Below are 26,468 nucleotides of genomic sequence, written 5' to 3'. Positions count from 1 at the left end.
ATACCCTACGTATATGTAACTTAATACTTGAAAGGAAGTTTTTTCTTTGCCTCAATGGCCAGGCAAGGAAACAAGTGTTTACACTTCATAGTTTGGCAAAACTGGAATCCACCGTTAACACTTAGCTGGAAAATGGCTACAGCAGTTGCTGTTATTTTAAGGCACATTTTTAAAATTTCACAATATCGTTTGTTTTCACTGATCTGACTATTTATGGACTGCTTTGCTACATGTAATGCACTTATTGTTAAGGGCTTCACCCTCCCATTTCTGCAAAAAATTCCTTTATAATTTCATTTTCTTTTTACGTAGTGTGTACAGTCAATCAATAGCATATGAGGTTCTGCCATGAAAGGCATTTAAAACTGAAGGAAAACAAACATTTAAATGCAGCTCCTCTCATTCTGATAGAGTAGTTTACCACCTTGTTTGCCTACCATCACATTACTTACATTTAGTCGTGTCTGAGAGCTATCTATTTTGTTTGTGCAAATTCGGATTATCAAGGGTTTGACGTATTAAGTTCCTTATAAAACAGAGTCATATAAAAAAAGCATTGTGATTATACACTGTTGAAGTTTTTAGTGAGTTTATCTTTAAAATTTCGGCACATAATTAAACAAGTGTGATATACGTTACGAACAAAAGTGTTAGGATAATCTATATTTTCTACATTTAAGAAATGAGATAAAGGCCAATGTTTCAGATCGAGACAGCGCAACCCTAGAGGATGTGACCATCTACACTTTTGACCAAAACGCTGTTCTGTTGGTTGGCAGCTTCATACATCGGATCTCAATAACATATAACAGACGATGGACTTAATCACATGCCCACATGTCAAACTGCAACTGTTTATTGAACATTTCAAATAGAGATTCTCAAAATGATATCTACAGATTTAATAATCTGAATACAAAAACAAGGCTGCTTCTAACTCAATTGCATTGGAAGGCTCGGACCCAAAAGTTACACCTAATGGTGCTAGATGTAGCGAAGCCTTTAAGGAAAGAGGAAAAGTTTCACGTAAGATGAAGTGTCAGAGGAAACTTTATCACCATGGTTTCCATGGTAAGCAATTTGACAACAGTGGCAGGCATCTAAGATGTACGACTTACTACAAGGAACTGATAGATCAATGGGAGACAGCTCCCAGGGAACTTTCGAGGGTTGAGCTTCGGAGCATTGTCATGTGAGCTCAACAAGTCAGCACTGTAGTGCCAGACCGGGATCGGCATCTATGCTCTAAATGTGTCATCCAGAAGGAAGGGGTCACAGTCTCATCACTTTGAAGGCTCGAGAGGCTGCAGGGTGTTGTTGTTCTAGTTCATTCCTCGGCGAGTTAAACGTGAAAAAATTGTTAGCAGGCTCTATCGTAGGGGAGGATGAGGAGAAGAATGGCCTAGATCGAAAATCTCCATCCCCAGATCTTCCTGGTGGTGTTTCAGATGGAAACTTCACTGCATTCCCTAGAGAAGAAAGAAAGGGAAAAGACATGCTGAATCACCCACGAGTTGACCCTCCTATTGAAGCTATTTAAGCCCACCCATATTATGACCTGATCTGAAAATTATGACCACTGTTTAAACCCCTATAGGTGCAGTGGTCAAAATTATATGTGGAACAGGTGTTACCTCACTTGGCAATTACTAGGTACAATAGAAAACTACAGCCCCAATTCATTTTGACAGTTCAACTTCTAGAAAATGTACAGGGGATAAGAGGTTCGATAAATACCAGGACGCACATTGTGATCGGCGAGCATGTGTGCCCCAGTTTGAAGGGATTAAACTTGGAATAGGCGAAAATGAACTTCCCCGCATTGTGAGCATGAGCTGTAGGTGGGGTTACTTAATGATGGGGGACAGTTGATAGCCGTTATTACCCAGCAGATAAAGATGACAAGGCTTTTAGCGCTGGCCTTTCGTCAAAACAACCATTTGCAAAGCCAATAGCTCTCACCTATGCGAAATCCCTTGACTGTCAATGTGTTTTAGCCATGTTGTACACCAGCATGGCTGCTGTTCTGCAAGGCTAAAAGTCAGTGGTCTAAAAGAGAGTGGCATGTTGTGGAGTGGCATTGAGTAGTGTGGAATGATGTAGAGTGGAGTAGATTGTCGTAGAGTGGAGTGTCATAAAGAGGAGTGGCATTGATTGGAGTGACACAGTGGAATAGTATGTCGTAGAGTGTCAGTGGAGTGGTGCAGTGTCCGAACTGAGTTGAATGTAGTGGAGTGGTGTGGAATGGCGTGTTGTAAAGTGAGTAGAGTAAAGTGGTGTATAGTGGCATAGGGTGGAGTAGAGAGTCGTAGAGTGGAGTGGCATAAAGTGGAGTAGAATGTCATGGAGTACAATAAAGTGAAGTACAGTGGAGATGTCAGACTCCCTCTCAGGGGTCACAAGGCATTCAGGGACTACTGGGCCCAGCCATGGTGATTGAGGTCTTTACTCCTGATGTGCCAAGGGTCTGACCTACTACGTATACCGAGCAACTGGCCCAAGTACCTCTTTCTGCACATGAATTTCAGTGGTAGCTGTGGTCCAGCGTGAACACAAAAGTTATGGGGGGAACAATAAAATGACAAACTTTTGATTGCAACCTCTTTTTTGTGATCCCATTAGTATCCTCTAGGATAATTCATGAAGAATGTAAATTTGGAACCTATGTTGGGGGTTCCTCCTTATGGAAAAGGAGGTCTCACACACATAATAGTGTCATGCTTTATCATTGGTCACCTGTCCCCATCCAGGTAGGACAGTGTCATCTGGGTGGACTCGACTGTGGTCGAGTAGTCAAGGTTCCCTCAAAGGGGATCTAGATACAGGTCAGTGAGCATGACTCATAACTCAAAATGCAAACAGTACAAACAATAAGTCAATGTCCAGTCCAAAACTCGCTTTTATGGAAAAAAAGGAGTAGTTGTATTTTTAACTCAACACATACAAAGGTATATTACATTCAAAAGTAATAACACAATCTCCCTTGAGGTTGGGGCTCTGGTAGTAATCTGGTAAATCACTGTGCCACTCTCCTTCATGGAACATGTTAGGGGTTATTTTCCATTCACTGGTGGACGCATCCAGGGAATGCAAACTAATAGGCTGTACTCAAGAGTTCCCCCTTTGACTCTTTAGAAATTAGTCAAGAGTCTATGGTGCCGCAGCACCATAAGCAGCAAGTCCCCTGGGGCCCTAAAGGCCTGGTTTTGATCTTACCCACTCTGGAATTTTACAGTGCTCGGAGGGGCATCAAGTGCCTCAAGAGGGACGCAGCAGAACCCAGTGGTGCAGTCTCTTTCTGTCGAGCAGCACAGCCGATCTGTTTCAGTGATCAAGTACTGCTTCCGCTCAGCAGACACAATAGGTAAGTTACTCTTTCGCCCCTGGAGGGAGGGGATGTGGCTGGGATTCTATGGTTTCCAAAAGGATCTCCAATGGAGGCACACCTTCCTTGATGGCGGTTTGGTACACCTTAGTGACTTTGTCTCAAATTTCGGCAGTCACGAGTACTGCGCTCCAGGCCCAAAATCAGTTCACTAGTGACCCCCCTTTAGCATATGGGGTCACTGCGATGGTACAGTCTGATGCTTCTGACCCAGCACCTCCAATACAGTCAGAACAAGGCAGCCCTTTCCTGGCATAGGAGTGCTGCAGAGCTGATACTGCACACAGCCAACGGCCCGATTGGTGCACAGCCTCACACCTTGCTTGGGGAATCGTCATGCAGGGTTCCCCACTGGATTCCCTCCCTGTAATACTCTCATCTCCCTCACAAGGCTCACTGGTCTTGACAAGCAGGCAGGCAATGGTGCTCCTGGGCAGGTGATCTTGTACCCTGGGTGATGTCCCCTCATCCAGCAGAGAGACAAATGGGCCTTGGCCCCCAGTCCTGGTCACAGCCACACAGCCATAAGTCTTACAGAGCTTCCCCTTCTCACACAGCCCATCTGGCTGCTGGACAGATGATACATTTTTTGTGACTTAACCTCCCCTTCTTAAAGCCATTTTCTAGACACCAAATATGATTTAGGGTCTGAGTCTTATGAGGTTTTATGTTTGGGTTCTGCTTCTTTTGAAGTAGACACTTTTTGTTTCTTCTTGCCTCCTGAAAGATGTCTGTCACAGCAGGAATTACACCTAAGCTGGCTGATTCACACCACAATTCACTGGAAGGACAAGGGTTCACACCTGAATGTCAACCACAGTGATATGTACATCAAGAGGTTAATCCCAGGCTTTCAGCTTTACTCTTAATGCTTCCCTTATTGACCCTTCTCCCTTCCTGGGATGCGTCCAGGCTCCTTCCTTGTGATCCATCACTGAATCAAAGAGCAACCTCTTGAAGTGCAAAGGAAGTCTCTCCCTTCCCTCCAGTGTGTGGTACTTCCAGCTCAAAGGAATGCAGCAATCCACAAATTTGTTTGGGGGATTTCTCTTCTCCTTATGTCTTCACCGGGTAGGCCTGGACTTCCCAAAATGAAACCCAGGATCCTCCATATAATGCACTATTGCAGGCACATTTACTCAGTGTACACTCACAGTACACTTTTGTCTGGCACTAAGAGCTCTATACATTGTACCCTTGCATGTTTGCAGGCATACAGCACACACAGTTTGCGTACACTGTTCAGTACAGTAGCTTTCTGTTTTATCACAAAAAGGAGCTGGGAGCGCTTCTAAGGCCCAGCATACATGCTCCCCAAAAATATATATATACACAAGGTGTATGCAGTTCCAATATAGTTTCAGAAAAAAAGAAAGTAAAGTCGTAGGATGGAAGAGGCTGGGCAAGCAGATGGGGGTGATCCGATTGCTCCGAAGCAAGAGCCCTCACACACCCAGCTGGGTGTCCTGCTTCATCTTCGGGCAGCTCCTTGTTGGGCCGGCACTGCAATGCCCAACGATCTCCTCAAGGGGCCTCTTTGCTGAAGGCCTTTTGAGAATAAGATGCCGTGCTAAAGTGTGTGTGGAGGTGCAGTGTGTGTAATGACTAAGAGTGGCCCTTCAAGAGTTTAATGAGCAGGTTCTATTGTCATTAATAAAAACAAGGAGTGGCTGTGTTGGAGGCAATGATTCTGTACAGTTCACAAAGTCGGAAAGACACAGGCTAGCAGAGTTTTCATCTCTGGTCCCTTCACGCAGATATGGGTGCAGAGAACAGAGTTGAAAGCCTTGTTTCAGCAACCACAGCTTCTTAAAAGTAGCTCCATGGTTGCTGGAGCAATGGGACCGCGGGGGAGGTCTTGGGGCTCTCCCCGCTGACGCAGATAGCCCATAAAGGGTATTTAATACAATTAATAAAGAACAAAATAGGCAGGGACAGCGAGGAGAGGCGTAGAGGCTCCAGCGCTGTCTCAGATAGCTCATAAAAGGCTAAAAAAAGAAATTATGAAAAAAAAAAAACAATAGCTCAAGTGTGAAGGTCACAGACCTTCACACTGAGTGTTCGAGTCCAGCTGTATCTGGTGTCGATTCCATCCTTAAATGTTTTTTCAACTGCAAATTTTTAAGGCTCATATTGAAAGATGATCTTACTATTTGTAAATAACAAATACATTTTTCTTTTCAGTTTGGCAGAAGTATCTCATTCTAAGTATATCATACATCAAAGCCTAAAAAACGAACTTTCTCCCTCTCACTCTGTCTCCCACTAAGGCACACACCCACTCAGATACTCACGCACTCACTCACAGACCCACTCAGACTCTCACAGACCCAATGAAACCTTCATGTACCCACTCACAGACCCGCACACACACTGACGCACCACTAAAACACTGATGTACGCACTCTCACACCCAGACACTCACAGCCACTCTCACCCACAGATACACCACCTCACACCTATCCTCACACCCAAACACTCACAGCCACTCTCACCCCCAGATACACCACCTCACACCTATTCTCACACCCAGAGAGACCACGTCCAACTCCTGCTACGCATGGCCAAAGGGCTGTGCACAGCATGGGAAGACCGTGTATGGTGGAAGGGAGGGTGTTCATAGGGGATTGGCCTCAGGGACTGGTCACAGGCCTGGCCCAGTGGCCAACCGCCACAGCACTGAGGTGGTTGGATTAACATATAGTAATGATAATTACTGTACATTAAATACATAGAAATTCACTGAAAAAAACAAAGGTTATAGGGATATTATAGTTACTAAATAATTATTTTTTTTAAAATAGAAATTCCCTTAAAAACAAAGGCTGCAGGGACTTTATACCTAGGCACACAAAACTGTGCATGGCGAGGGTGTGAGTTATAGTTACCTTAGGGCACGAGTTATAGTTCGTTGAGATAACTCTAACTGAAATATTTCTATGGTTTTATACTTTTAAAATGTGTGCCTAACTATAACCTTTGGGTTTTTCAGTGAATGAATGAATATATATATATATATATATATATATATATATATATATATATATATATATCGTACCCCGCCACTAGGTAGTTATAGTTAGGACCTAGTTTCTATAGAAAAAGCGTTTTTGGTTTTGCTAATAACTTTGGAGTAATTTGATGAATCTACACAAAATTTTCCAAAAACCAATGGTGGTCACTTTATCTGCTGTCTGGAAAGTTTCGGGGTGATCTTTCAAGCGGAGTCGAGAAAAAAGGGGGATCTCAAAACGTCTTTTCCCCATTCATTTTTCCAAAGGGATTTTGAACAGCGATAGCACCTAAATCACTGGATGGAATTACACCAAATTTGGCAGAAAGGTAGCTCTTTGTCCAGAAAGAGGCCTTTTTATTTGGTGTAAATCCATTCAGTAGATTTAGGGAAATTAACAAAAATCCAAATTTGTATATATAGGGATGCAAAGAATTTGCGACCCCTTCCGATCTTGTGCTGAGATCTGATTGACTACCCACATGTAAACAAGGAAGTGTTGGCACCCATGTGCTTCAGCCGAGTCCCAGAAAAATCGTTAAAAAAAAAAAAAAAAAAAAGAGGACAGGGTAGGGATACCCTTAGGTCTGGTGCTGACTCCCAGAGCAAAAAAGCATTTTTTTCTTGGGAATTTTCACCATGAATCGTAGTGGATCTGATGAAAAAAAAAATAAGAAAATGAAGCGCAGGCTCCCACACTTCGTCATTCTCAAGCCCCCGGGTGTGCCAAGTTCCAGGGGCACTGTTAATTTTAATGAGGGGCTGCAACGGCCCAACCGCAGCTCTGTGGACTTCCGACTACCTGGGGCTAAAACATTTATCTAACTGGGGCACCCGTCCCCCCGCAATTCTAGGAACCACCACCTCCTGGGGCTACAATAAAAGAGTGAAGGTGATCTGTTTTGGACCCCCGCAGCCCCGGGGACCACCACCTCCCACCTATATGGGGAGCCATGCAGCCCACCTTGAGGAGCCACTGATGGCCCTGGGGACTGCTACCCTTCAGGGATGGCTCCTGCTATGCCCAGGGGTGCCCACCCCCGGGACATAGCTGTTTGCTTTTGCCTGGCGAGAGCTGACAGCTCCCACCAAGCAAAAGCAAACAAAGTTCGCTTTCTGACAGCGGACGCAATTATGCATGCATGAAAGACAGATGAAAACATTGCTCCCGCAGGATGTGGGGAGCAGGCTAGGACCGCAGGGTTCTTGAGGGTCCCCCACAGTCCTGTCACTCTCTCTCATCCATTCCACAATGGGATGGACGAGAGAGAGAGAGAGAGAGGACCTTTGTGATGGGGGAGGGAGGGAGAAGAGAGAGAGAGAGAGGTGCGAGAGAGAGAGAGAGAGAGAGAGAGAGGGGGGGTGGGGGAGAGAGAGAGAGAAAGAGAGGGAGAGAGAGAGAGAAAGAGAGAGAGAGAGAGAGAGAGAGAGAGAGAGAGAGAGAGAGAGAGAGAGAGAGAGAGAGAGAGAGATATGGCACTGCAATGGTCTCGCCATGCAATGACTTCAAATAGTGAAAGCACAGTAAGCACTCACCTGTGGCATAATGGTTAAGGGCTCAGACCCTCATACAGAAAGTTGAGGGTTCTAGTCCAGGCAGTCGTTTCCCTATTCATATCTCTTTTAAACTTTAAAGGTTTAAGGTTCGTACTAAAAGGTGATCTCACTCTTTTTAATTGACAAATACATTTTTCTTTTCAATTTGTCCAGAAATATCTCAGTCTGAGTATATCATTCATCAAAGCCTAAAAAAACTCTATCTCTCTCCCTCTCAATTTCTCTCTCTCTCAATTTATCTTTTTCAATCTCTTTCTCCCACTCACACACCCACTCAGACCCTTAACCTCCTCGCTGCCAGGCCTTTTCCCCTTCAGGTGCCAGGCCTTTATTGGCTATCTGGGGCAGTTCGTGTTTAGGCCCTCATAACTTTTTGTCCACATAAGCTACCCACGCCAAATTTACATAATTTGTTTCCAACATCTAGGGATTCTAGAAGTATCCAGAGTTTCTGGGTTCCCCTGGAGGAGACCAAGAAATTAGCTAAACTACAGCAATTTATTTATTATTATTATTTTTTTTTTTAAATGGGAAAACGGGCTGCTGAAGACATGTGTTTTTCCCTGAAATTGGCGTCAACAAGGAATTTGCAGTGCTAAAATCACCATCTTCCCAGCTTTCAGGAACAGGCAGACTTGAATCAGAAAACCACATTTTTCAACACAATTTTGGCATTTTACTGGGACATATCCTATTTTTATTTTATTTGCTAAGCATTTCTGAAAAGTAGACAATAATCTGTATTCAGAAAGGGTCATTTGTGTAGATCCTACAAGGTTTTCCTACAGAAAATAACAGCTGAAATATTGAAATTGAGGTGAAAAAAAGCAGCAATTGTTCTCCACGTCTTACTCTGTAACTTTTTCCTGCAATGTCAGATTTTTTAAATCAATATACCGTTACGTCTGCAGGACACATCTGGTTGCGGGTACATACAGGGCTCATAGGTTCATCAAGAACCCTAGTTACCCAGACTCAATAAATGAACTGCACCATGCAATGGGTTTTCATTCTATAATGGGTATACAACAATTCATTTGCTGAAATATAAAGAGTGAAAAATAGGTATCAGGGAAGCCTTTGTATTTCCAAAATAAGCACAAGATAATGTATTGAGAAGAAGTGGTTATTTCCGGGGTCCCCATATTAGCATGTGAATTACAGTGCATTTCTCAAATAGAAGTCTTTTTTACACACTGTCAATTGAAAGGAAAAAATTTTGAGAAAGACAAGGGGCATTAACACTTGTTCTTCTATTCTGTGTTCCCCCAAGTCTCCCGATGCAAAATGGTACCTCACTTGTGTTGGTAGGCCTAGTGCCCGCAACAGGAAACGCAACATGGACACATCACATTTTTACATTGAAATCTGACGTGTTTTTTGCAAAGTGCCCAACTGTGGATTTTGGCCTCGTGCTCAGCCGGCACCTAAGGAAACCTACCAAACCTCTGCATTTTTTTTTAAACTAGACACCTAGGGGAATCCAAGATAGGGTGACTTGTGGGGCTCTCACCAGGTTCTGTTACCCAGAATCCTTTGCAAACCTCACAATTGGGCAAAAAAAACACTTTTTCCTCACATTTCGGTGACAGAAAGTTCTGGAATCTGAGAGGAGCCACAAATTTCCTTCCACCAGGCATTCCCCCAAGTCTCCCGATAACAATGGTACCTCACTTGTGTGGGTAGGCCTAGTGCCCGCAAAAAGAAATGCCCCAAAACACTATGTGGACACATCAAAATTATCATATACAAAACTACCTGTTTTTGCGGGGTGGGACACCAGCGCTTTTGGTCCTGGGGTCAGCAGCCATATAGGGAAACCTACCAAACCCAAACATTTCTGAAAACTAGCCACCCACTTTCTGCCCCCCTCCTCCACCCACCAGGGATGTGAATTGGGGGTAATTGCCCCATCTGCCCACCAGTAGGCAGAACAACTATGACCCAATTTATTTAGGGAGGGGGTATGGCCTTACCCCTACCCTCTTTTTTTTAAAAAAAGAAATCTTCCCTGGTTTCTGGTGCGTAAGTAGTTTCTGACCCCTCCCCCTCGGGGCACATCGGCCTAACAGACATAAGCTAATCTGCCCCAAAGGGGGACAGAAATGGCCTTATATAAATTTGCCCCCCAGGGGAATGACCCTTGGCTATGGAGTCGCTCCCATGACGTGAAATTGACAAAAAGAATATCTTGGTGTCTAGTGGTTTCTGCCGCCCTTGGGAGCAGACTGGCCTAATAAAAACAGGCTGATCTGCCCCCAAGGGGGGCAGAAATGGCCTTAAAAGATTTTTAAAAGTACCGTAACTTGTGCCCTAAGGTAACTATAACTTGTACCCTCGCCATGCACTGTTAATTACCTTACAAATTACGGCACTAATGACATTTTTGCTAACATCATGAACAATAACAATGTAATATTTGCAGTACATTTCTTGAGGGAAACAAATGTGCATGACGAAGGTACAAGTTATAGCTACCTTAGGGCACAAGTTGTATTTACGTAAGATAACTCTTGCTATAACAGGTGAATTTCTATGTTTTGGTATGTTTAAAATGTGAGCCTAACTAAACATATACACACATATATTATAATCCAATCTGCGAAAGAGAAAACAAGAAAACATTTATAAGAGGCAATACAGGGCTGGGTATTCAGGGAGTCATACCCAACAGAAATATGACAATGCATCAGGCAAGTGTAGTAAAAATAATGCCTTATGCAAAGTCACAAATGTCAGTGAGCGCGCAAACATGTAGCAGGTGATACCCATGTGACAATACAAACACAAACACAAAACTCCACATATAACTAAACTTGGTGAATGACTAATTCTTTAAATGGAAGTACATGTTTTTACCCTGTTGGAGTAAAAACATAGCTCTTTAGGTGTAGGTAGAGGTTACGCTATCTGCTAAGTAAAACTGAGCAGAGACAGGTATAAATCAGCAATTTTAGTTTTAAATGTAGACAGTGCTGTAAAGGAAAGATGGGGATTCCCCCATATACTCACGGTGCCCAGCACAGTAGTATTCTGGCAACCTACCACTCTGCCACCCTGGAGGTAATGAGGGAGCAGGAAAGTAAGATATTAATACCAATGTGGAGCTTGAAATGACAAGCACCTGTGAGGAGTAAGCGCACAGTGAGCATGTAGGCGGGTCAGTTCACCGAGGTCTGGACAGTTAAAGTGAATCCATCCTGAGCATACCGCCATGATGGGTCAGCGCATTGTGGGACCCAATAGGCTGAAATGTATCAGTAGGAGCAGGGAAACCACAAAGGAAATCAGCCATTCTTTCGGGAGAGGCAGGTGCAGTGTATCGGGACCCGACTCTGAACTGGGCAGTCATCAATGTGGAGTGTTAGTTGGAGTGGGACCCGTAAAAAAATTAAAGCGAAAATAAAAAGAAAAGGAAAGAAGAAGAAGGCCTGGGGTGGGTGTTCTGCACACACAATAGGAAATGAGCCCAACAGCACCGCCATCTTGGATCAATGGGCATACAGTGAAAGTAGCGGTAAACACTTCATATATGAAAATGTAATGAGGACCCCAAGATCATGCTGGTGGTGGTGAAGTCAAATATAAAAAGCAGAGAGTGGCTTAATGTGATAAATAGGGTTGTTGGCTGACTGAGGTGTGAGCCCGTGTCAGCAACATCCACAACCTCTTGCAGGGTAAACCACAAAAAGTCACTAATTTAACCTGTGCTTAACCTTGGGTAGCTGACACAAAAAGCAGTCAGGCTAAACTTAGAGTCAATGTGTAAAATATTTATGCAGCACAAACACAGCAATACAATGAAAACACAGCACAATAAAAACATCCCAAACCAATTTAGAAAAATAGAGAAAATTATAATAAATATTTTGACACCAAAACCATCAACATCCAATTAGTAGGAATGGAGGTATGGAATTTTAAGGTTTAAGGTTAAAAATAGCAAGTGATCAGTTTTGGAAAATGCCCACATGGGCACATTTAGCACCACAGCCAAGGGTCCAGGAGTGGATGGAGACCTCTTGGGGGTTCACGACTCACTCAGGCTGGGTCCAGGTGCATGTTCAAGACGGTGGGAGCTTGTTATGTGGCTGTGGCTCTGAACAGGAGGCAAGATAAACTAGTCCTTGGAGTCACTTCTGAAGTCCTTGGTGCAGGTGAAGATGCAGGGCGCCACAGCAGGGCTGGCCTCTGAAGGTTCAAGGCAGGATCCAGGCAGCAAATCATGCCTTCCAAGTACAGCAGCAATCTGGTAGAGTGCACATCAGGTCACAGCAGCAGACAATCATCTGCGAGTCCATCTGCAGGTCCAGTAGTGAATTGAAGAGTTGGTCTGAGATCCCTATTTTTAAACCCTGATGCCCTGCTCCTGGAAGTTGGGAGAAGTTTCCAGAAGGAGTCTCTAAAACTCCAGGAATTTCCTGCCTCTCTTGCCCTGGCTCCTAGCTGACTGCACTAACAATAAAGGGTAATTAAGGGTTTTGTGGTGGGAGAACTCAGTGCATTCAAATATAAGTGGAGCTGTACTCTGCTCTGTTCCCTGATCAAGTCAGTTAATGGCCCATTTAGGACCTGCTAATTCCACTATTGAGGTGCTGTCTGTGATGAATTCACAAAGTGAACTGTCAGTTATACCCAGACATTTGACCTAAGGCAGACTACAGGCACAGCGGGCTATCCCCAGGAACATGACAACTTTCTAAAAGTGGCATTTTCAAACTTGTAATGATAAATTTGACTTACAAGTTCATAGACAGCAAACATGATACATCTACCACCTCTGGTTTAGGAATTCCAGGTAAATGCGGTCAGCTGGGTCCTCCTTGTTGCAGGTGAAGCTATTTAAACCTGCTGTTGTCAGTCAGTCCACTCCTTCCCTCTCTTGATGCCAGGCAAAGTTCTTAGAGCTGTAGCTCCTCAGTGTGCAGCAGGTGCAGTCATGCAGCGTGCCGACCTTTGGGTTGCAGACCAGGGTTCCAGCAGGACAGTCGTTCTTCTCTTTGTAGTTCAGGCAGTGATCTGAGTTGCTGACCAACTCTCCCATATTTATCCAGTGTTCCTGGGCTGGGAAGCAGGAGGGAACCTCAGACCAATGGGGAGCAGTGTGACAACGTCCTGCAAAGTGTGGCACAAATCAATCTTAGGAAGCAATATTCTTCCAAAATCCAAGAAAGAGAATATCTCTCCTTGAGGTCAGGGTCTGGCTAAGCCATCTCACTGGTGTGGCCTAATCTCCCTACCACTCACCCTCCAGCCCCTCACTCATTTAATCACTGAGGCTCCCATCTGACTGGGGTGATAGCAGCAAGTGAGGTTCATTTGTGTCCTGTCCTGTCATTCTCCCATTGTAGACCAATTTGGCTACAAGGTCCCATTCCTGCCGTTAGCTCTGCAGCTTTCAAATCTCCACCCACCAGGTGCCCCATTGGCTCAATGCTGGCCACTTCTAATCTTATTAAAGCAGCTTGGCTCAGCCTGGCAGAGACTGGCCTATCAGAGAAGAGCTGCTGTAAGGCTGGTTATTGACTTGCAGAAAAGAACGTTCAATAACTTATTTTCTGTGTTAGTTATAATCAATCTAACAGTGGCAAGGTGTTGGATTTATTTTAACTAATATTTTGAACCCAAGAATTCGTAGCTCTTTTGAATCAATAGTTATACTTTAATAAAGTATTCCCATATTAGCCTATAGAGCTAATGTACTGCAATGGAGAAAAACAAAACTGCCACTTTTTACCTCACCTGGGCATATAAAACATCTTTTATTATGCCCCTGCTTATAGTTACAAAACATCCTACCTCTGGGGCACTTAGGGGAGACCTTAATGGTGACAAATGTAAAAATAGGGTAGTTTGAGACTTTGGAAGTACTTTACATCCCAAAGTTCAATTTTCATATAACTTACTTTTAAAGGCAGCCTGCAAAGCAGGGCTGCCTTTAAAATGACAGCAGGCACTGCAGCAGTGCTCACTAGAGTGCCTCACACACCCTGGGCCTATAATCCTCCATGCACTATTATATATTAGTGACTTAAAGTTAGGATATCATGCCAATTACAATTGTGCCTAATTTGGATATACTTTTAATTAGAGAACATGTCATAGGTCTGGTAGGCGGAGTCCAGGGTACTCTCAGAGTCAGAAAACCAGCACTTAGGGATCACAAATGGGGGCAAAAGATGTTGGGGGGACACTGCAAAAAGTCCTACTTTCACACAATGTAGATTTCAGTGGACAGGATATCAGTCACTGTTGTGAAGGAGTAACCTAGCTGCCAACATCTAAATCTGTCTCTGAGTGTTTGAGTTCATCTGCCCGGGCTTTTAAGGATTCTGCCAGGAGCTGTACGACCAGGGAGAAGGAAACTATAACTCGTGCCCCCGCCATGCACAGTTTTTTCTAAAATGATTTGTCTTCTTATGTTTCATTGCTATTTTTATTGATGTTATAAAAGTTGTCATGAGTGCTGTAATATCTGGGGTAATTAGCAGTGCATGGCAAAGGTTCAAGTTAGGCTGCAAATTATAATCACTTGAAATAACTCTAACTCTAACAGCTGGGTTTCCATGGTTTTGTGCAAGTAAATTCAGATGCTAACTATAACCTCCCTGTAACTCTCGTTTTTTTAGTTCCATTTGCTAACTATAACATTCCTGCAACCTTTAATTTTTTCAGTGAATTTCTATGCTATTTTTAACATAAAATAATTTTCATTACTATACATAAATCCAACTACCACCACGCATGGCCTTTAGTCGTGCCTGGTGGGGGTTGGCCAGTCCAGGTGGCCAACCCCTCTAACCACCCAACCCAAAGCTGCACATGGCCTTTGGCTGTGCGCAGTGGGTCTTGGCCACAGGGCCTGTCTCTCTGGGGGGTGAGAGTAAGTATGAGAAGGTGTGTGTGGGTGTGACACTGGCTATGAGAGTATCTGTCTCTGTGTGAGAGTGTCTGATTGCGCTCCAAAAGATGAACGATGCATTCACCTCCACTAAGGATTTCAGGTTGTTATTCAGTATAGAATTGCAGACTAAACACACTTGGTTTGCCTTTGCCAGGCCCCGGAGTTAGGAATCTTTGTCCTTTCCAGAAGCGGAGCTTCAACTCGGGCACCTGCGATGTTAAGATTGGTAAGTGCCTCCATCTGAGGTTTATTTTCCGTGAAATTAACATCTAAGCCAGAATTGTCTGGCCTTTTAATATTTTTTTATTTTTTGGGGGGGAGGGGTGCGGTCCCACTCCCCCAGTTGATTTCGGCCCCGGGGAACTCACCACCACCCAGGTCCAGGCCTTTTATTATTTATTTTGGCAAAGGGGGGCTGAACGGCCCCCCTCCTCTGGTCGATTTCAGCCCAGGGTCTAAATCCCCCAGGGCCCAGCCATCAGTCCTGGGTGCCCCACATGGAACCCAGTGTGCGTTGGGGACTCTAGGGGGAGCCTCAAGGCCCCCACTAGCTCTCCGCCTCCTGTGGGAGCCAGAACTGCTTTTATACACAGGGAACTGCTAAACATGCTCCCTGTCTGCAAAAACAATTGTTTCCTCTGTTTCCCTGCCCACGGGCAGAAAAACAGAGGAAACCTCCACTTCCAGCAAACATGAGCTGTTTGACAGCTCTTGCTTGCTGGAAACGGAGTGTTTGCTGTGACTTGGCAGGAACTGTCAAAGTTCCCGCCAAGTCACAGCTAACAGCTATGTCCTGGGGGTGGGCACCCCAGGATGTAGCAGGAGCCGGCCCTGGGTCATGTGACAGTCCCCAGGGCCATTATTGGCTCTTCGAGGGCCCCCTCTAACATTTTACTGAGCCCCAAAGAGGTGGTGGGTCCCCAGGGCTGGGGGGGCTGCAACAATTGCATCCGCGGAGAGGTGGCGGTATCTGGGGTGGTAGGGGGGCATGCCCCTCCCTCAATTTAAGTAAATAGCCCCTGGGAGGTGTTTTTTCCCCCAGTACTGCGGGTGGGGGGCCATGCCCCCCCCCCACATATATTGATTGTTTAGCCCCAGAGAGGTGCCGGTCCCGGGAGGGGCTGGCGCCATGGACCCCCACACAAACCTGTTATGTAGCCCCAGGGATTAGGGGGAGGCTTTATGGGCCGCCCCATATAACATAAACATTTTGCCCCAGTGAGGGAGTGGTTCCCAGGGCACAAGAGGGCAATGCGGGCCCCCACATATATTTATGCAACCACCCCAGGGAAGTGGTGGTTCTCCGAGCTAATATAAGTCAAAGGAGTTGGGCCACGGGCGCCCTCGTCGTTTCTCATTGCCCCCAGGACCTGGCACACCCACGGGTAAAAAAAAAAAAGGCTGGAGGTGGTCCTTCTTTAAAATATTCACAGGCAAATCTACAGATCTGGATCCGTGGATTTGTCCGACATTTAAGAAAAATGTTTTTTTAGCCCTGGCAGGGTCCGTAAGGGACCCCCAGACCAAGGACAGGGGCTCAGGGTACCCCTACACTGGTCTCTTTTCTTTTTTTTCCACTTTTGTTTGGAAGTTGGCTGAAGCAAAGTCCCAAGATGGCTGCCAACACTTACATGTTAAAGTGTTGGTAGCCAATCAGATATCAGCACAGAGCCAGCTGGATCCGCGAAGTATCTGTGTGCCCAGATATCCAGATTTTTTCCCCTTTAATTTCTCTAAAACTACTGAATAGATTTACATCAAATCACAAAAAGCGGGCTTTCTGAATCAAGACCTAGCTTTCTGCCAAATTTGGTGTAAGTCTGTCCAGCTGTTCGGGCTGTAGTCTATTTCAAAAATGTGAAAAATCCCATTGACATAGAATGGGGAAAAATAGTTTTTGAACATGTTCAAAGATAGCCGACGTATTAAAGGGAAGGCTTTTGACCATCATTGCTGTTATTGAAATGGTGTAGGGAATATATAGAAATGGAAGTATGGACTAATGCTGCTCGTGAACAAGGGAGCTTAGACTCCCGAAACGCGTTGGGCGATTATTATTATTTTTGACGAAATAAATTAACTTGAAAGATGACATCGTATGACTGAGATGTTTTTTCTGTTTTCGGAGGAAACATAAAGATAAAGAATTAGGGGGCTGACGACCCCGTCTCAGTCTGCTGTGAGGGCGCAAACTAATGCGTGATCGAGAGGAAGACTATATATACACGTATATATATATATACATATTTTATATGATTTCACTATGGAAGCATTCAAAAAGTTTGTAAATCCAGGGACCTCTAACCATGATCAAGGCTCCAGCCCAAAATGCATTGGTGAAGTCAGTACAATAAATTGGATATTTTCCTCGACCTTGGAGTTCGTGCTTTGTTCCTTTTCCAAAAAGAAGTAATGTTGTATTATATATATATATATTTGTCTCTTTCAAAGCCCGGATTCTGTGCTGCCTAACCGCTGGTGGTGCTGCCGAGCAAGGCGTCCGCATATGCACCTTTTTAAGTTTAGGAAAACAAGACCAGCACTCTTTGTGGGTCCCAAATTATTTTACTCTTGAGCAATAGCCAACGCGTTTCGGTTGCCTTTAGCAACCTTATCCATGACTAATGGGCACCATGTTTCTTATTGTATTGAACATTTACAACAGATCATAAACCGAGATAATGGACTTCAAAACTTCACCTCAGATTATCATTTGTGTGTGCCATTTAGAAGTGGTTTCCTTTCAACTTTACCGATTATTAGCTGTTCAAAATTGATTTAAATAAAACGTTTTTCCCAATTAGTATAGACTGTCTATATGGTACACTTATATTTCAATTGTAAACATTTTTACTTTTCACTTCATTTTATTCTACGTCACCCGACATCACATTTTTGATCATTTAATTATACATCTCTCTTTCTTTTTATCGTTTCGAAATTTACCATAGTCTTGATGTTCTATGTCGGGCAAGTGCCCTACAATTACCTGGGTCAGTACCGAATACAACTTAACTCTGCAATTTCCTCATGCTACCATTAGTATTCTAAATCAAAATAAATGATCCTTTATACTCCCAAATGGGATAGACATCAATACTTTTATTCAAACACTTTTAGTCAAATTCATAGTTCCACACCATTTTGTTCCCTCATTTGTGTACCTACATGTCTACAGCTCCACTCAAACAACCAACAGAAGCACTGACAAATATACATCTTGTTAACATTTTCTGTATCACACATCCTGATTCCCACTAATAAAAAAAAATAAAAAAACAATTAATCTCTAATCATTACTTCAATTCCAAAAGTGGAATACACTTTAAATATTAAAGAACTTTTCTTGGCACCCCTGAACCATACTCATTTCAGGTGTCAGCCTAGGTGTGTGTGCAATTCTTCATCCATATTTAAACCATATGGCTCTTGCTGTTATGCTCCAATATAAACCTTGTTTGCAATTTTCTTAATTATTTTTCCCTATTCCATTCTCCTCTTCTTTTGGGGACATGTGCTAGGCAGCTATATCTTAGGAGTGTAGAGTCACTACTGTGAAGTTTTTCAAAATGCCATGCTACCAGGTAGCTTTGGTCCCTTTTCGTAATCGCCTATATATGTTGCAATATACCCTTGTATGCTGGTAAAGTTGTGCTCCCACATAATTTTTCCCACAGGGGCATTTTGAAACATATATGTGAGGGTTCCTTTGATCTTAAGCTTCTTCTTGAAAGGTGTTTCTATCTCATGCATATTCTCTCCTTGCTTACATGCTTTGCTCTTCATTAATTTAGTAAAACCATTTTTAGGAGATAGCCATGATCTCTGTATTCTCCGTGCCCCCCCATGTCACTCCTCACAAGGTAATCCTTTAGTGACTTCGGTTCTCTATAGGTGATTTGTGGGCGATGGGTCACTACTGTGCTAGGGTCCTTCTTTATTACGTACCAATGATTTTGTTTAGAATGCCCCATACCTTTTGATGTTCAACATTATGGCCCTCATAACGACCCTGACCAGTGTGTAATAAAGTGGCGGTAATACCGCCAACAGACTGGCAGTAAGTACCGCCAAATTATGACCATGGCGGTGATAACTTCCATAGACAGCCAATGTACTACATCAACTGCCAGTGCAGAAACAACACTCACCACAGCAGTAGCCGTCAACAGCCAGGCGGAAGACAAACTACTGACCACCATATCATGACACACGAATCCGCCACCTTTTCCGGGGCAGTACCAATGCCATAAAAAGCCTGGCGGAAACAGAGTTCAGAAGTGAAAGGACTCACCATCAGAGACACAGGTAGGAACAATGCCGCCATGGAACACAAACTGCAAGTCTTCCTGATTATCTTCTACGTTATGCTCCACTGGGAACACCAATGCCGTCGAAGACGACAACGGTGAGTACAGCCACCTAGCACACAAGGGAGTGAGGGAGGAAAACGACAGTGACACACACACACACAACACACATTCACACACACCCCATACCCACAACCAGATGCAGACGTAAACCAATGGCACACAACACACAGCAGAATAACACAAGGACCAGAGTACGGATGTACAGAAAATGTATTAGCATAGCAAAACCCACCACACAAACCAAATATATACAAATGTTCACAAAGGGCCAATGCCCAGTCCGAAGTCATAAGGGCACACAAGCCCACAGGGCACAGTCCAATGCCCAACTTGTATCCTGACATCATCCGGAGAGAACACTGCAGGGGCATCAGTTTGCAAGTGGGCAGGCACCTCAGGGGGATGAGGGGACCTCAGCTGAATACAGGAACTTCACCACTGGCTCTGGAGGGGGCTCCATGCCCATTTGTCTTTGCTGGGAAGAGCAAGGTCACAGTCTGTGAGGTGGGGAACACGCCCACTAGTTCTGGAGGGGGCTCCATGCCCATTTGTCTTTGCTGAGGAGTGCAAGGTCAGAGTCTCTCAGGTGGGGAACATGCCTACTGGTTCTGGAGGGGCCTCTTGTGCAGCAGTCCCTAGAGGGTGGCCTACATGTCCTCCGATGGTGGTGATAGCTGCACTTCCTCAGCTGGTGGTGAGTGCTGCTCTGTGGCAACAAGTGATGGTGCCTCCTGGCCTGCCTCTGCTGGCGGTGATAGTTGCACTGCCTCAGCTGGTGGTGAGCGCTGCTTTGTGGCAACAGGTGATGGTGCCTCCTGGTCTGCCTCTGCTGGTGGTCAGGGCTCCATGACCACAGGTGGTGGCGGTGATGGTGGTTTCACCCTCCCAGCCTCTGATGGAGTTGAGTACTTTGTTCCCTCAACGGCAGGAGGTGCGGGCACCTTCCCCTTCTTGGCTGTAGTGTTGTGCGCTCCTTCTTCTTCCTGGCTGTAGGTGTTGTGGGCTCCTTCTCCTCCCTCGCTGTAGGTATTGTGGGCTCCTTCCATTTGTTGGCTGTAGGTGGTGTGGGTTCCTTTCCCTTTCTGGGTGTTGGAGTAGAATCACTCACAGTCCTGCCTCCACGACTAGGAGGTGCCTCCACTGTCCCCGTAGACTGTTTGGCTGAGGTGCTGGGCTGGCTAGTTGGCACCCTAGTTCTATGGGCAGAAAGGGGGGGAAGGGAGGGAAGAGGTCAAGCTGGGCAAGGAAAAGCTTCTTAGGGACGGTGGGGCGGGAGGAGGGAGGAAGGATGGGAGTGGAGGTTGAGGGAGTGGTTGTTGGAGGTGTACGTCTGCTGGACTTGGGTGCAGGTGCATGGGCAGTATGCGTATGTGAGGTGGATGGCTGTTGGGTGTCTGAGTGCTTGCGTTTGTGTCCTCTGGGGGGACAGACACAGTGGGAGAGGACACAGGGGACAAGTGGATGGATGTTGTGGAGGTGTCTGCTAGTGAGGTGTGTGTGCTGCTTGGTGTGGTAATACTGGTGATGGATGTTGAGGCAGTGCAAGCAGGTGTGAGTATGGACGTGACTGAGAGGGAGGTGGAGGAGGAAGGAGAGTCAGTGGAGGTAGTGGACGTGGTTGTGTCTGCAACTGTATGGAGTTTGCATGAGTGCTTGTGGGATGAAGTGTGGTGCTTGTGTCTGCCTGTGACACTCTTGGGTGTTGTCTTTTATGCATGCTCGTCTGTATGTGTGCCTGGGATGGGTTGGGGTTGAGGAGAATGGGACTGAGAAATGGTGGTTGGAGGGGGGACGGTAGAAACTGGGAAAATGGCTGCCATCAGAGAGGAGGCCAGAGCCTGAATAGATCTCTGTTGGGCTGCCAATCCACTGTGAATGCCCTCCAGGAATGCCTCTGGATGGCATTCACAATTGTTGATTGCCCTACAGAGATGGATCTCAGGAGGTCAATAGCCTCCTCACTCAGGGTAGCAGGGCTAACTGGGGCAGGGTCTGAGGTGCCTGGGGTGAAGGAGATGCCCACCCTCCTGGGTGAGCGGGCATGGGCAACTCGCTGAAAGGCTACTAGGAGGGCAGTGCTGGTACGGGGATGGTGGCTGTACCTGCAGGTGGGTTGGTCACAGAGGTGTGCACCACCACCAGGGAGGTTCTATTGGAGGAGGTATCTGAGTCTGTGTTGTCTCCGCCAGTCTCTGCTGTGGTGCTCCCCTTGCCCTCCGTCCCACTGGTTCTCTTGGAGTCAGTGGACTCTGCCTCCAGGGTCCTGTGGGATGCAGCTCTCGCTGTCGCCGGTGCCCCTGCTCCTCCACCAGATGATGCTAATGCACACAAGGACAGGATGACAAAACAAGAAAGGGGGGGGGAGACAAAGGATACACTGGGTTAATGACTGCACCAACACCACTATTGGCATGCACATCACCGTCACACACAAGGAACAGGCTTAAGCTCTATGCATTGCACTACTAGTGATATTGCCAGTCACTAAGAAAAGATGAGGACCACACACCGCCAACTGCAGCACTCCTGGGACCAACGATGCCCTAGCTGAAATGGACTGCTAACAAGCTAGGTTACCTGTATTTGCCCTGCACCCATTACCCTTCAGTTGACCCACGCTGCAATGTCTGGCCCGGCCTAAGGCGCACCCACTAACACACATCCACCACCCGGATACCACCCCACCAGCCAAAATATGTATTGATACCCACTGTACTCTACCCCTTGTGGCTGCTGTGATTCACTCAAGCGCCCATCCAGCTCAGGGTAGGCCACCACCAGTATGCAGGCCATCAGGGAGGTCAGGGTCTTATGGGCACCCTTTCCTCTTCGGGAGGCCATCCCCAGCTGGGCCTCCGCGGTCTTCCGTGTCCAGCGTCTCAGGTCCTTCCACCGTTTCCGACAGTGGGTGCTCTGCCTGCCATAGACCCACAGGGTCCGCACGTCCTTGGCGATGGCACGCCATATTCCCTTCTTTTGATGGCCGCTGACCTGCACAGGCAATACAGACAGGAGAACACCATTAGACAAACAGTCTAGCCTGTCACACAAATGGTCCACCATACCCTTTTCCATCACCATTGGCACACACATAGCCCAGCGCACAACATGTACACTGCCACTAGACATTCCTGCGCCACCCTCCCACCCTCCTCACACAATGCTTGCACACACATCTCCATGCATCCTGCCCACATCGTGCCTAAAGTGTACTCACCTGTTGGTCTGGAGCCCCAAACAGGTGTCCGTACTAGGGTAGGACCCCATCCACCAGTCGCTCCAACTCCTTCGAAGTGAAGGCTGGGGCCCTTTCCCACCGGTCACACAAGCCATGGTACGTTACGGACACAGTTCACAGCAGCACACGCAGTGTAGGTGTTCTCCTGTTGAAGGTCAGGAAACAAGTGAGGAATCAGATAGAAAATGGCAGTCACGTCTGCGGCGGTGCACGCTGTCACCGCTGGCATAGATCCCCTTTGGCCACTGTACTCCATAGAGCCCTATATTATCCAATGAGGAATTGCATAGCGGTGCAAGACCGCCTTCCGTCACTATGTTCAAAGTAGGCGGAATTACCTCACTTCCACCTGTCCCTCCATACAGGACAGGCAGCCATTTCAGGGGGGTGGAAACAGGCCTATCGACAATTACTGTGTCACAGATTAGATTGGCACACACTTCACCATTTACACTGTCCCAATAGGTAAGTGCACCATGTGGACTGCAGTTGTGGTTTTGTTGTTCCAATTGTGACAGCCTACTCACTCTAGTGTCCCTTAGAAACCTTCCGCTGCAGATGAATAGGAGGTGGAGACATACCCCCGTGTACAGACCTCTGGTAGAGTTGGCTACACTGGAGGACAGGCACATAATACTCACCTATAAACTGGACAGGGCCACAATCACAGAGCTGTGTGCCCAGTTGGAGCCTGACCTGATATCAGCTATCCGTCATCCCACTGGGATCCCCCACCTTTTGCAAGTTCTATCAGTTCTCCATTTCCTGGCAACTGGTTCTTTCCAAGTGACAGTGGGCTTGGTAGAAGGAATGTCACAGCCAATGTTTTCTATCGTGCTGGCAAGAGTTTTGTCTGCCCTGGTAAAACACATGTGCGATTGACGGGAAACATAATGTGTTCATCCCCCCACGCCAGAATGAACAGGTGTACAGGAATCGTAAGAGTTTCTACTCAATGAATGTGCAGATGGTGTGCCTAGCGGACCAGTACATCTCCTGTGTCAATGCTAAGTATCCTGGGTCGGTTCATGATGCCTTTGTTTTGAGGAATAGCAGCATCCCAAATGTGATGGCCCAACTACAGAGGCACATGGCGTGACCAATAGGTGAGCCTTGGTCCCCACCCACTGTATGTTAGGGTATGCCTCTGGTGTCAACCCCATAAAATTGTGTGTGGCTAAATGTTGTCCCTCAATACCTGCAGGTGACTTTGGCTACCCAAACCTATTGTGGCAGCTGACCACTGTGAGGAATGCCAGGACAAGGGCTGAAGAACGTTATAATGAGACACATAGGCGAACCAGACAGATCATCGAGAGGACTTTCGGGCTCCAGAAAGCCAGGTTCAGGTGCCTCCATCTGACAGGTAGATAGATCCCTGTGCTACTCACCTGAGAAGGTCTGCCAGATAGTAGTATCATGCTGCATGTTGCACAACCTGGCCCCCAAACACCATGTACCTTTTCTGCAGGAGGAGACTGGTGATGCCCCTATGGCAGCAGTAGACCCTGCTGACAGTGAAGATGAAGAGGTGGAGGATGAGGATGAGGAAAACAGAACATCAGTTATCCATCAGTACTTCCAATGACACACAGGTGAGACATTGCAGATTAACATTTCTATGACTATTGGTGTATTCTGTGTGGCTGTGGCATGATGGCATTCACTTCCTTTTACCTCTATTTCCTGCACCTATGGTTTGTGATTTTGCAGATTTTGGTGATATAACAACTGTGTACTGATGTGCTGACTACAGCCATTTACAGGTCCTTATTTCTATGCTCTCACAATGTACAGTGCATCTGCAATGGATGTAACTGTTTCCAAGAATACACATTTTCAACAAATGACATACAAGTAGTCGAGTTGTGTCCAAGGGTGTTTATTCTAGTGCTAAGAAATTGAGGGGAAAGTGCAATGGAATGGGGTGATGTAGTGCTTTCCTCTTAGCTAGTTTCTAAGCACATACATAAACCACCAGAAATACACTTCTGAGTTCAAAGAAGACTTTTATTGTTGTTAATTCTTCCCCAACCACAATTTTTATGTATGACGAATTAGTAGCTTTCAAGCCCGCGTTAATCAAACAAAATATATCAGTTTGCAATATACACAGCAGGTTATATTTATAAGATATTGAATGCAAAGCAAAACAAATACTTCACCGTGTGGGAAACTATTTACAGCTTCATCTTTCTAAGGTCTGCAAGCTGATGACCCCCTGTCAGCCGCGAGAAAGAGATTCATCTACCCACACAGGATTGCTGGCAGCTGGCGCCAAGCTCCAGCACGAGGTCCGGCAGATTCGAATCTGACCCTCTGCAGCCTGTTACATTCGTTACAAAGGTGTGCCCCCTCCTCTCAGACCTGGGAAACTGAGCAAGCCTTTTGGAGACTGGCCAGGTCTCCAAGACTACTCCTGTTCCCAAGCTCAAGCGAAGAAAAACAACACCCATGTACTCTCTCTTATCATGTCTAGTCTACTGTGAGAAAAACATCTTGGTTCTCTGGTGCAAAAACACAGCTTGGAAAAATACAGCTTGGATTCTCAACTGCAATGTCTAACTCCACGTTAAAGGCAATAGGCAGCTAACCTAGATATCAAATGCAATGTCATGTTAAAGGCAATAGGCAGCTAACCTAAATATCAAATGCAATGTCTAGTGTCATGTCAAAGCCAATAGGCAGCTGAGCTGAATACAAAATGCAATGTATAATATCATGTCAAAGCCCATAGGCAGCTGAGCTGAATATAATATAATATCATGTCAAAGCCAATAGGCAAGCTGAGCTGAATACAAAATGCAATATATAATATCATGTCAAAGCCAATAGGCAGTTAAGCTGAATATAAAATGCAATATATAATATCATGTCAAAGCCAATAGGCAGAATATCTAATAGCATGTCAAAGTCAATAGGCAGCTAAACTGAATACAGAAAGTAATGGCTAATGCCATGTCAAAGCCAATAGGCAGAATACAGAATGTAATGACTAATGCAATGTCAAAGCCCATAGGCGGCTAAACTGAACAAAACATACCATGTGCTACTGGTGAACATTGAGCAACTAATATGCGCAGTGGTGAAACACAAAGTCATTGGTCAAAACAAAATTTAACAAATGGCAGTACATTCCGCCCTTTGACCAATGAATTTTTGTTTCACATATCTCTTGTTACAAACAAAACCAAAAAAACATCAGCACAAAAAAAAACATTATCAGCAAGTCAGATTTGAATGATCAAAGCAATCCCTGTAAAACAATAGAAGTGAATTAACACATTGATCTCATAACTTTTCACATCAGATACATCTACATAGAAAAGACTGAGCAATTTGTACTCTGAATGAGTCTCTAATTCAACAGTGTTAGCAATTTGATGTGGCATGAGTTCTACTCATGTAAAGATGACGAGAAGGGAAAAAAAAAAAAAACACAGCTTAGTTCCAGTGGAAGAATGCAATCAAACAAGTTGAACTTGAACTGAAGGCACAGTTTGCGCAAAATGGATCCATGGTGCTGGCACTTTACTCAGCCAGGTTCAAGTTGGGGGTTCGGTCCCTTCCCCGACCCCACACGCACACACCGGAAGGGGGACCACACAGCACACTCAGGGACAGTGGCGAAACGTGGTAGGATCTGCAAAAGAAACAAGTATGACTTTTCTTGCAAATAACATTTTTCATTTAAACTGCACTCTTTCTCTTTCTTTCCCTGTTTTATAATCAGCAGGACGTTTTTGGGGCCCTTTGGTATAATTTCTGCAGGTTCTGGAGGGTCACTTGGGGCTTCAGCCCACACATCCGCACTGGGGTTTTTATCTGCTGCACCACAGCTTCCCTTTTCTTGCACTGTCAGAAGGGCTGGGGCAGACTCCTTCTTTAACAAACCTCCATTCACTGCACTTTTGCCAATTTGGGCCATTCTGTCTCCAATTTGTTTGAATGAATCAGATTCTTTTCTAGGTATCAGCATAATTTCGATTTTTCCTTGG

General features: G+C 45.5%; 1 protein-coding gene across 2 annotated transcripts in view; it reads right to left on the bottom strand.

Moving 5' to 3' along the window:
• Positions 1–900: 900 nt before the first annotated feature.
• CCNB1IP1 (cyclin B1 interacting protein 1) overlaps positions 901–26,468 on the bottom strand; it is a 129,598-nt gene continuing 104,030 nt past the window's right edge. For both annotated transcript variants that reach the window (XM_069226979.1, XM_069226980.1), the window contains one exon: positions 901–1,469. In XM_069226979.1, the coding sequence (XP_069083080.1) occupies positions 1,273–1,469 (197 nt within the window). In that variant the 3' untranslated portion in view covers positions 901–1,272. The remainder of the gene's footprint in view (positions 1,470–26,468) is intronic.

The sequence above is a fragment of the Pleurodeles waltl genome, chromosome 3_2, assembly GCF_031143425.1.
Source record: "Pleurodeles waltl isolate 20211129_DDA chromosome 3_2, aPleWal1.hap1.20221129, whole genome shotgun sequence".
In the NCBI taxonomy this organism is placed as follows: domain Eukaryota; kingdom Metazoa; phylum Chordata; class Amphibia; order Caudata; family Salamandridae; genus Pleurodeles; species Pleurodeles waltl.
The sequence above is the reverse complement of the archived record's forward strand: the minus strand, read 5'-3'. Positions and strand labels throughout refer to the sequence as shown.